The sequence below is a fragment of the Lynx rufus genome, unplaced genomic scaffold, assembly GCF_022079265.1.
Source record: "Lynx rufus isolate CCGP_SWC_20201006 ecotype Redwood Valley unplaced genomic scaffold, mLynRuf1.p SCAF_5, whole genome shotgun sequence".
Classification (NCBI taxonomy): domain Eukaryota; kingdom Metazoa; phylum Chordata; class Mammalia; order Carnivora; family Felidae; genus Lynx; species Lynx rufus.
This window is the reverse complement of record NW_025814867.1, coordinates 99,718,717-99,730,193: the sequence shown is the minus strand read 5'-3', so window position 1 is coordinate 99,730,193 and position 11,477 is coordinate 99,718,717. Positions and strand designations below refer to the sequence as shown.

The following is an 11,477-nucleotide window of genomic DNA, read 5'->3' as shown; positions in this document are numbered from 1 at the left end:
TCAAGAAACAGAAAGAAATGAAAAAGAGAAAAAAAGAAAAAGAAAGAAAAAAAGGAAATTGTTTGAAAATTTAAAAAGGTGAGTACACTGAAGTAGACTAAAATAATATGATGGAAGTAAAGTAGAATTTGAAAAAATTTACACAAAATTTAAAAATATAGTAATAAAAATTAAAGACAGATATTTTTAACAAGAATTGAAAATGAAAATGAGGTTTTTTTCTTTCTGTATTTAAGAAAAAGAAAAGAATTGTAACAGAGAAAAAGGGAAAAGAGAAAAAAAATTGAATAGATGAACCTGCTAACAGTTTGAAGTAGGACTGAAATTGTTTCATTTTCCCCTAGAGGTCAGTCCACATACCTCTTTACAGTCCATAAATTAAGCTAGGGGTGACATTTGTGTTCTTGAAGAGTGAAGTTGGCCCAGTTGGGCGGGGCTCGGTGTAACAGCTCTGCTCTCCACTAGATGGCGCTGCTAGCCTACTGGGGTGGATTGTTGCAGTGCTTGTAGGTGCGCGTGCGCATGCGCGGCAGCGGTGAAAATGGCGCCACCCAGCTACCCAGTGTGTTCTCCTGGATCAGCAATTGCACACCGGTCCTCCATCTTCAGCTCTCATCCACTCCCTGCTTTTCCACTCTCCATGACCAGGCCCCAGGCTGTACCTCTCTCCCAACTTTTGTCTCAGATGTGGCTGTTTTCCCTGGCCTCTTCTGAAGGACTGCAGCTTTGACCCGTTCCGATCCTCTGAGGGAGAGTCTCACCGAGCAATGGCCAAATGAGCAATGGCCAAATGTCAGCTGCACCCAGGAACGCCTGCTGGACCCTGCTGTTGCTGGTGCCCTGAGACTGCAGCCAGGTGCCAGCCCGCCCCCAAAAAAGATTGCAAGACAGTGTAGCATCAGCATTTCAGGGATTATGGAAAATCACAACACACATCTGGCACCAAGCTTCACCCTCAATGACCTTGCTCCAGCACCAGTGAATGTGGCTGCCTTCTGGGGTCTGCTGAGACCAGGTGGCTTCAACAGGCTCTACCAAATGTCCTTCCAGCAGTGGAACCACTTTTCCCTGTGTGGCCCAAGAGCCTCCTGGACCCCACTCTGTTCCTCGGGATTCACCTTTTCCACCAGAGCACCACCAGGTATCGAGCTGCAGAATTGCAGACTTTGCACTCCCCTTGTTTACAGTCTTAATGGAATTTAAACCCTCTCCTTTCTCCTTTCTCCCTTTTTAGTTTAGTCCCTGTGGCTGTTTCCAATTTTCCACTTTCTCTCCAGCTGCTTTTGGGGAGGAGTGCTTTTCCCATATGCTCCCCACCTCCCCAGTGTCTGTCCTCTCTCTGCCCACAAAAGGGGTTCCCTACCTTTCACGGCTTCTTGCTCCCCAAGTTCAACTCTTTGTGTCGCATACCTGCTGAATTCTGTGGCTCAGGTTGTGCAGATTGTTGTGTTAATCTTCCAATCAGTTTTCTAGGTGTGTAGGATGTTTTAGTGTTGGTCTGACTGTATTTCATGGAGGCCAGACACACACAAAAAGCTTCCATGCTGTTCCGCCATCTTGGCTCCTCCCCCTATTATTTTGAATTTTTAAATTCAAATTCAGCATACATTTATTGAGTATTCACTCTGTAAAAGACGATGTGCTAGGCCCTTTGGAAAATATAAAAATAGTTGAGACTGGACATCTGCCCTCATGGATCTCATAATTCAGTGGTAGGGACACATGTACCCAAATATGTGTAAAGCCAAGGGTCTTAAAAATCCACAAAGTACTATAAAAAAAAGTACTATGGTGGGGCAATGTCTAGTTCAGAACATGACCTATGGTAACGTTTCACAGATGCAGTAGCATTGAAGAGACAGCAGTCTTTCTAAAGGCAGGGAGAGGTAAACGTCTTCATCACAGGAAGAATAGCACAAGCCAGGCAGAAAATGCAGCCATGAAGGATGAGGAGAAATTTCAAATTTCTGGAAAAGCTGGATAGTGGCAATGTACATAGGAATAAGAGGAGTCAAGTCAGTGGAAGATCAGATTCAAAAGGTAGGGTGGAACTATCTTAATCTGGTATCCATACATTTAAAAAATGCAGTAATAAATTCAATCTCCTTGTAAAGAACAATGCTGACTGTGAGAAGTTAACTAAAGATCCTGGAGTGACTAGAAGAACATGGATGGTGTCTCCCGAAAGCTTGACAACAGCATGAAGATGGACGCTCTGTGGTCCTCCAGGTGCGTGCATGCGCACTGCCTGTGTATCTGCTGGTTTCTGCTGGCCAAAGAGAGCCCTTGCCTAAGAACAGCTGCACTTGGCAAGTCTTGAGTCTGTTTCACCATCCTGCAGAGGTAGGAGTTGGATAGTTTATGCGCTATGACTTCACAGTCCTCTGGGGAGGCTGCCAAAGAAAGCATGTTTTGGATAGGAATCTGAAAAAAAGTAAAAAAAATAAAATAAAATAAAAATAAAAATTTGAAATACCCGAGGCGAGTTTGGCTTAGAGATAAGGTTTCACATCCAGCTCCTCCCTAGGCTTTGCCATTTAATCATCCTCCAGGACACGGGGGCTGCCATGGATAGTGATTAGGACTCCTTGGGCTGCATCAGCAAACACCCTCCTTTGATAGGCAGTTGGAAGGTAATGGGACTTGGGTTTTAGTTGCAAGGGAATGGTGGAAAATGTTACAAAAAGCCGACCTCCTTTGCCCCCATTGAAATGGCTGCCTTTCTCTGCACATTTTATGTTGCTTCGGAGAGAATTACAAAAGACAGATGCTTCTTGCTGGAATGTTAGTTGTTTCATCTTTCTTTCTAGTCCCAAGACATTTACTGTAGTTTCTTGGAGCAGACATCTTGAGCCACGCCTTCGTTTTCAAATGTCTTGTAAATGGTGTTGTGTTGGGATTTTCCATAATATGGAATACGGGAAAGTCTGTGGGAGAGCGTTTTGGGTGTTTTTGTTGTTGTTGTTGTTTTGCTTTTAAAGTATTATGTCGTAGATGGTGTCCTCAGGCCAAAAGCCTCAAATTGGGAGTGCATAAACTGTAAATAAACTGTAAGCTGCTGTCGTCAGACATGAAATACATAACCTGGTCTGGCCTCTGGGGCTTCAGCCAGGTGTACAGAGATGCTTATGTCCATTTCAATGATCGCTAGCAATACACAAAATAATCTTCGCAATTGCATGATCTATTTTCACACTAACCATAAAGGAGAACTGCTTTGTCTTCAGGTTCTGAGGTCCCTATGGAGCCTCAGAAAGCATCAGAGTAGACAACATGTCCTTCAGAAACATAGTAAAACTCGTGTGTTAGCTACAAACCACCCTGCCCAATAGGTCTGTTGCTCTCTCTTTTCATAAAGATAACGTGTTTCATAAAGGTAATGAGATACAAGAGAAACTAGCAAGGGGGCAAGCTCAGTCGGTTAAGTGTCCAACTTCAGCTCAGGTCATGATCTCATGGTTCATGGGTTCGAGCCCCATGTTGGGTTCTGTGCTGACAGCTTAGAGCTAGGAGCCTGCTTTGGACTCTGTGTCTCCCTCTCTCTCTGTCCCTCCACCATTTGTGCTCTGGTCTCTCTGTCTCAAAAATAAAATAAAAACATTTTTAAAAATTATTAAAAATTATAAAAAAAGAAACTAACAAGATGTGATGTACTCAAGCATTTTCATCATGTTAAGGCACAAGAGTAAATAATTAATGTCATAAATAACCTCATTTTCCCAGGAGGATCACATTCTTATTAACAGGCAAATCACGACAGCAATTTGGAAAGCGATTCATTTCTCTGCTCCTAAAGAATCTTAACATTTGGTGGGCCTTCACAAATCTTTTTGTCTTAGTGTATCTTGTTTAAATTAATTTCTTCTGATTTGGAGACTGTGTACATTTTTTTCTCGCCCTCTTGTTAAATTTTCAAATTGTCTTGATTAGTCCCATGGCCTCCCCACTACCTGTGCAGAGATGATCACTTCCCCCCTCTCTAGTGATTGCCATACTCTACGGAGCTCTCTCCTCAATGTATGGGAACTTCAAGGTAGAGGACATAACTGGAAAAGGAAATCTATGTCTGTGGCTGTCTGTGTGTGGGGTTTTTGTATTTTAGGTAGGAGAGATGTTTTAGAGCAGAACACACTGTGAACTTTTTTTTTTTTAACATTTCTATGTGTGTATAAAAGACATTTGAAAACAGGGATGAATAACAAGGCTTTGTGTTTCTATAGCATTTTCCCCAAGGACGTTCATAAATTTATAAAGACTATCCTCAAAACCCTCTCTTCAGCTGGGTTAAGAGCAAGAATTATTTCCTTATTTAATTAGAGGAAACCAAAATAAGGAGAAGTAGCTCCACTTTGCAGGCTTTACCCTGCTTAGAAGCTGAGTCCCGCCCTTTGGAGATGAGTGACATCATCCCGCCAACCCACTGCCTCTCTAGGCTGAGCTCCCCTGCCTCTCTTTGGTTCTCCACTGTGTATAAGCCAATGTTCTTGGCTCCTTACTTGATCTTAAAATCAGTGTTGGGTGAATCAGTCAGAAGATTTGGACATTCTGTTCAGAAAATGTTATAAATTCATCAAGATTTGCTTGATCTGCAAAACGCTCCTGGCATTCTCAATAGAATAGCAGTCTTGTGTCCCCAGATGACTTTCTGATATGTAGGACTTGTATGGGATGATACAGTTTCCCCATTGCCCTGAGACATGCTCTGTCACAGCCCCCTGCCTTCATTCATCCATATTGTCTTCTCTCCTATCATGACTTTTTTCCCTGCCCTTGTCCACCTACAGCATTCCTGTGCATCTTTTAGAACTCAGCTTGACTGTTACCATCTTCTTCACTAAGGCTTTCCAGGCATTCTCCAGTTCTGCTTCCTTACTAAAGTTCCAGGTTTTGTTCAGGTCTCTATTCATTCCTCTCTGACTAAAATATGTGCCACGTGAAAGGTGCTGACTTTAGCCCAGCTGCACAAAAAACCTAATCATCATAAGCATGATCTCAGTCTCTTTGCCAGAGATTGGATAAAGAATTGCCCTGTGGTCTTGGCCAATCAGACAAGAGAGGAAACAAATGCGGGTGGGGGCTGGGGAAGGCTGTTCATCCTCATGAGTAAGATGGGATTTGAGGAAGAGGAGGTCAGCCCTCTTCCTCTGGACATGATGTATGGTCTTGGGGTGGCTGCCATCTTCTCACTTCCAACCTGAGGATGAAGCAAACACTGACGATGGCAGAGCACAGATGAGCATAAAATCTAGGCCTTTCAAGATTTCATACAACTATTGAAACAACTAGGCTTGAAGTTGGTTCTACTCCTGGATGCCTTTTTCTATAAAATAATAAAGGTCTTTTTTGATTAAGTCAGAATACTGCTTTCTGTTTATTGCAGCTGAAAGCCTCCTAATTCACCCAATGCTTTTCCTGACCTACAGCCCACACATTCAGTCAGAATTGAGTATTCCTTCCTTTGATTGCCATGGCACTGGGTACATACCTCTATTACAGCATCAGTACTGGACTTTAATGATCTGCCTTTCCTTGCTGGCTTCTTGTCATCTCTCACTTTAAATTTTAAATCCCAGACCAGTTTCTTGGTCACCCTTCGTTTCTCATCACCAGTCCTGCCAACTGCTGCCTTCTATATACTGTTTTCCCCAGGATGTGGGTAGAGTTCCTTCTTCCTTCACTTCTAAATCACCATTAATCACATAAAGGCTGTTGTTTATAACAGACTTTAACTAAATGTTAACAGAGAGGCATCCTTCATTCTAAAATTCTTTATCTACCTCATCATGGAAAATTTATGAGCCACCAACTCTCTTTTTGTATCTAAGACCTAGTCTACTTCTTCATTTACCTGATTCTTCAAGGGCCTCTCCAAATTCCAATCACTAGAACCCCAAAACACTTTTTAAAAAGTTATGCTGATCATTTTAGTTCCCATTATTTTGGTATCCCCAATGCATTCCACAAGCTGAGCTTTACCTTTCCTTCTCAAACTGTTGGTGTATTTCCCTAAACAAGATTTTCTCTGAACAAAAAACCACAATTTCCTCTTCTGCCTCTTCTCTTGCTTCCAGATTATAGAAAGGACTGAAGTATGATTTAAACAAGCAATTTTAAAAATTTATCCATTGTGCTTGTATTCTCAAAGTGCAGATGTGATAGATATCCTTGGCATGTGGTGACACTCAATTTTTAATAGTAGCATCCAGTCCTTCCTTGAAGATAGCAATTAATCTCATAAGTATTTCATGTGTTATTTCACTTTTTCATTTTGTCATCTTTTTTAATACTCCCATAAATTCCCTCTTGAACCCCAACTCTCACTCCAAATAAAACAAAGTGTAAAGTCCACATTATGGGTGCTCTCATCAGCAAGCAAATCAAGTTCACACTCCAGCTGGCTTCTTAGTGACACCCAACAGTTACTTAACTCTGAGTGCCTTAGTTTCCTGTTTTGTAAAACAAGGAAGTCAGCCTACTTATCTGTAGCTTCCTTCCAGCTTTAGAATACCACATAGGCCTCTAAAAAGTCATGGGAGATGAGACATGGGGTTGGACACAAGAAGTAGAAAAGGCCAGCTAATTTTATTTGTAGTCCCAGCCATCTGCTGCTATTAACGCTAACAAGCAGCTGTTTGCTCTTTAGTGATCAAGGCTCAAGCCCCCATTTAAGAAACAAGTAAGTACTAATCTTGGTTTAACCACCAAGAGATTCTCACATGTCCTTTTTCCTGAAATGAGACTGTTAATATCCACCCTTATCTCATTTAATTAAAAAAAGAAGTTTCTACTAAAATTAAGTGGCAAGAGTAGTGCAATTCAAGTTTTAGAACCCAAATTTTTTTTCTCCTTAATTTTAACAATTTTTCCTTCCTTCTGTAATTGTCCCCCAATTACCCAAGTAGACGTAAAGAATTCGTAAATGGACAGGGAGTTGTCTGGAAAAATTAAAGAAAGGATTACTGTCTGAATTTAGATTTTAGCTTGCTTCAAAATGTTAAAAGAATTAAGTTGAAGCACCATCTAGTGGCTCTCCACTGTGTTTTGCTAAAGGTTGCTCCCAATTTCCCTCAATTTCAGATGACACTTAATTTATTGGGCATATATATGCATATATGTGCTTAGAAAAGAAAAAAAATGTTTTTTATCTTTATGCAAGGGTGGATAAAGAGGTTGAGAGACAGTAGCTATAGCTTTTCACTCTTCCAGTCTGATATCGCATAGAAAACCATGACAGTGAAGAAGCGTGAATTCAGATAAATCCCTTCCATGAATAAGGGAGTCTTTTCATTTCAATAATGGCAGGAAAGGGGTTAACACAATAAAGCCCCATAGATTTCAGTTCCTCTGTTTCTCCTGATCACATCTCTCTGAGTCCAAGACAGTGTCTTTATCTTCCCAATCCTGTAATGCAGACATGTCCTCACATGTCTAGGGATGGGCTGACTATTAGATGATCTTTGCACATCTCCAGATTCCCAAGCCCTTTCCTATCAAACGCCCATAACATCCTTCAGGTTTACATAACCAGCAATTCTTCTGGAACTGTTATAGAGATGGCTCTCATACCTATCATTACTATCTTCTGAAGTTACATCTGTTGCATAATCTCTACGCGAAGAATGAAAATAGACCATGAAAAATGTGCGTGAATAGAGTATAACCTATTGCAAGACTGACCACAAACCTTGAAATTGACAAACTAGGTATTTGCATTAACCAGGATTAAGTTCAACTGTGTATGGAGTAAAACTCAAAATAATAGTGGCATGAACAAAATAGTATATTTTCTCTCACACAAAAGAATTTTATGGTAGGTAGTCTAGGGTTGATAGGCAACTCCATGGTCATTAGGGCCCAGGATCTGTCTTTCTTTTCCACTCTCTTAGTGAGTGGCTTCCATCCTCAATGTCATCCATCCAATGGCAAGGCCCAAGTTTGCTGCTGGGCCTCCCATCATTATATCAGTGGTGTAGTCCAGGAGATAAGGGGGAAGAACAAAAGAGGATCTCTTCTTTCTTTCTAAAGAGCTTTCCAAAAAATATCACACAAGATTTATGTTTACACCTCATTTGTGAAAATTTTAATGGGTAGTCATATACAGTTGCAAGGGAAACAGAAAAATGTCTTTTATTTAAGTGTGTCTCCATACTAAATAAAATTGGAGTTATGTTATTAAACAATGTACCAGCGATACCACAATAATATCACAATAATGCTGTGCAACAATCACAAAACCTCTGTGACAACAATTGCTTAAATGTCTAGGATTATCTGAGGGTCAGGTAGGCAACTCTTCTGATTTTGAATGAGCTTCTCCCTTGCCTAAGAGATGATTAAATATCGGATTACCTAGACTGGCCTCAACCGAGGTGGGGAATGGGACTAGCATGAACCAGCTCTGCTCTACATGTTTCTCATACTCCAGCAGATTACCCCAGGCATGTTCTCATGGACTAGCAATAGAAACACACAGAACCTCTTGAGACCTAGGCTCAACACCAGTACACTGACATTTCTGCCGTGATTTGATTGGCTTAAAGCAAATGATATGGGTTAGGGAAACATGCACTTTATGTTTCCAACTTTAAAGTCACTGACAAATTACAGGGCTAGAGGGAGGGGCAAAGATTAAAAATCATGAATACAACCTGCCCCAAAGAGAAAGGGAAGATGAGTATTGGATTAGGCAACTAGCAGTCTGTGCCACAGTGTTTTTGAGTCTGTGAAAGATTTATGGTACTAGACTTTTCCCCATTCTATGTCCTGTTGTAAATATGAGGGAATTATAATAAAAGCAAAGAGAGAAAAGAGCTAATATATGTTGTACGTGAAATTATTTACTTATCTATTTCTTGGCTCATGTTCGGTTACTAATAGAGTAGGTATTAATCTTAGCACTCATCCTATCCTCCACGGTAGACAGAGACTGGCCAAATGTACCCAAAACCTGACTTTATTTCTGCCAAGGCTGCTATGCTACATTTATCAACTTAGAAATTAGGGTGGCCACGTGACAAGTACTAGCCAATAGAATGTGAGCAGAAGTCATTACTACTCCAGGCCTGGTTCATAAAAACCTCCCACATGAATCCCCCATTCTCTCTCTCTTTCCCATTCACTGGATGAATGGAGGGTACTCTGACAAGGGCAGAACCATAGGATAAAATGTTAGCTTAGAGCAAAACCACTCCTGTTTCCTGCCCTAGAGTCACCAACCTGCCCCGGGATATGAAGTGAGTGAGAATTAAACCTTTGTGGTATGAATACACTGAGATTGGGAGGTTGTTTGTTTCAACAATCAGACTATCCTACTCATATATTATCTTCCAGATAGTAGTATGCATTCATTTTCTCTCTTCAAGCCTTGCTAAAAATAAAAGTAATAGCCTGAATCACCTGCCACCTTACAAAAGAAATTCTTCTATTAAATGAAAGGACACTTTTTACTATAAGATTACCATATATATCAGTGAAGATAGGGTTCCTGTTTACAGTGGCCCTAGCATAGGTTGGGGTTTCCCCAAGAACCCTTATTCTTCCACCATTAATCCATTCCAACCTGGATTGCTGACAAGACAGAGAATTGAGACAATGGAGCTCCAAAAGGTGAGGTGATATTCAGCACTGTTTCCAGTGACTCTAACAACTCCTTATTTGGAATCAACTTATAATTTCTTCAAAAATAAAGGCGGTGCTAAAAATGACTCCTGGCCATTTATTCAATGATCAAGCCAAACATGCAATACATCTCTCCCACTACTTACTAGCAAGCAAGAAAAGGATGAGAGGTCAGCTACTGGTCAACTTGAAGGCAATGTTTGTAGTGGCTCCTGACATTGCAAAATTAGCATATTAAGAGGGCAGAGGAAAGGGGAAGCTAGGATGAAAGCACAGCCAAAGAACGCAAGGGGTGTAGAAAAACAGCCCTGCATTGTTATTTGCCTTTTGCTGACTCATCTTCCTCTTAGGCTGAGAGGCAGGGCTGTTTCTTGTTTGCAAGTAAGGACTCAGTAGGGCAAAGGGGAAAGTAGATTAGTCATCCTAGGCATTTGTGATGGCAGGCAGCAAGCTTTCACATGTGTGTAAATACACATATGCTAAGAGTTTGAAACAGAATTTGCCAACTATCACATGGATTCTCATAAACACAAAGATATCAAATAGTGACAAGAGCGGTTGAGTTTGACGTTGAAACCGAAGACTGATCATAACTGGCTGCTTTTTTGTGATGTCTCATCAAATCTAAATCGACTTCCAGATTCTTCAATTTTCATGCTCTATGAAAGGAAAAAAACCATAAAATATATAAAATTAAGCATGGGGGGCCTGGATGGCTCAGTCAGTTAAGCCTCTGACTCTTGATTTCGGCTCAGATCACGATCTCACATTTTGTGAGTTCAAACCCTGCATTGGGCTCTGTGCTGACAGTGCGGAGCCTGCTTGAGATTCTCTCTCCTTCAATCTGACCCTCTCACACATGCTCTCTCTCTCTCTCAAAATAAATAAATAACCTTAAATAGAAAGTAAACATAGGGTCTGGGTGCCTGGGTGGCTCAGTCGGTTAAGTGTTCAACTTCAGCTCAGGTCATGATCTCGTGGTTCATGAGTTTGAGCCCTGCATCGGGACCTGTGCTGACAACTCAGAGCCTGGAGTCTGTTTCCGATTCTCTCTCTCTTTCTCTCTCTCTCTCTCTGTCACTCTCTTGCTCATACTCTGTCTCTCTCTCTCAAAAATAAATAAACATTAAAAAAAATTTTTAAGTAAAAATAAAATAAAAATATATAATTAAGTAGAAATGAATACAAGCCTTCAGAGGCATAGAAATGAAAGAGTAAACACTTAAGAAACTCCAGTTGAACTTTATTTCCCTCCCAGAGAATTCTTGAAGGGTGGCCTGGGTCAGGTTATCTCTCAGTAGGCAGTGTAATGAATCAGAAGATTTTGTCCAGGGCTGCAGGCATCTCTTCCTGGGCTCTCAGGTGTTAATAAAGCTTGTACATCAAAGAAGGGGCTAAGGGAACAGACAGTATGCCAAAAAATATGTCCAGCTTTTCCCAGAACATTGTAGACTCAAAGTCTTACAATGATGTCATCTTTCTAATGAGTCTATATATTTTTTTAGTCTTTATTTCCTACCTGCAATCTTTTATTCTCTGGAAGTAGATGAATCCCGCAATGACGAGGATAACCAGGAATAGAGAAAATTTCACATAGAGAACGATCAGTAAGGTTGATGGTGGAAATCCCAGGACTATGACACCTTTAAATACAGGCAACACAGGCGGGGTAAAGAGTCATTTCAAGATTCCTCTAATGAACAAAATAGGGTCAATTGTTTAAAAGAGACTTCTAAAATATTCTTAAAAGTTCACAGACTGTCATAATCAAAAACATTTTCTAGACTACAATTCAAAAGCTGCTAAGATATTCTTTCATGACAGAGTTTAGGAACTGTGTCTATATTTTATATACAGTA

General features: G+C 40.7%; 1 protein-coding gene across 3 annotated transcripts in view; it reads right to left on the bottom strand.

Annotated features, from left to right (window-relative positions):
* Positions 1–2,273: 2,273 nt before the first annotated feature.
* LOC124526791 (cell surface glycoprotein CD200 receptor 1-like) overlaps positions 2,274–11,477 on the bottom strand; it is a 30,994-nt gene continuing 21,790 nt past the window's right edge. Inside the window, exons 6-7 of one of the 3 annotated variants that reach the window (XM_047099957.1) lie at positions 11,138–11,261; positions 8,052–10,277 (exon numbers count right to left, since the gene is read on the bottom strand). In XM_047099957.1, the coding sequence (XP_046955913.1) occupies positions 10,271–10,277; positions 11,138–11,261 (131 nt within the window). In that variant the 3' untranslated portion in view covers positions 8,052–10,270. Of the gene's footprint in view, positions 2,425–8,051; positions 10,278–10,848; positions 11,013–11,137; positions 11,262–11,477 lie in introns of those variants that run through there. The other 2 variants (XM_047099956.1, XM_047099959.1) reach the window with 2 other exon arrangements.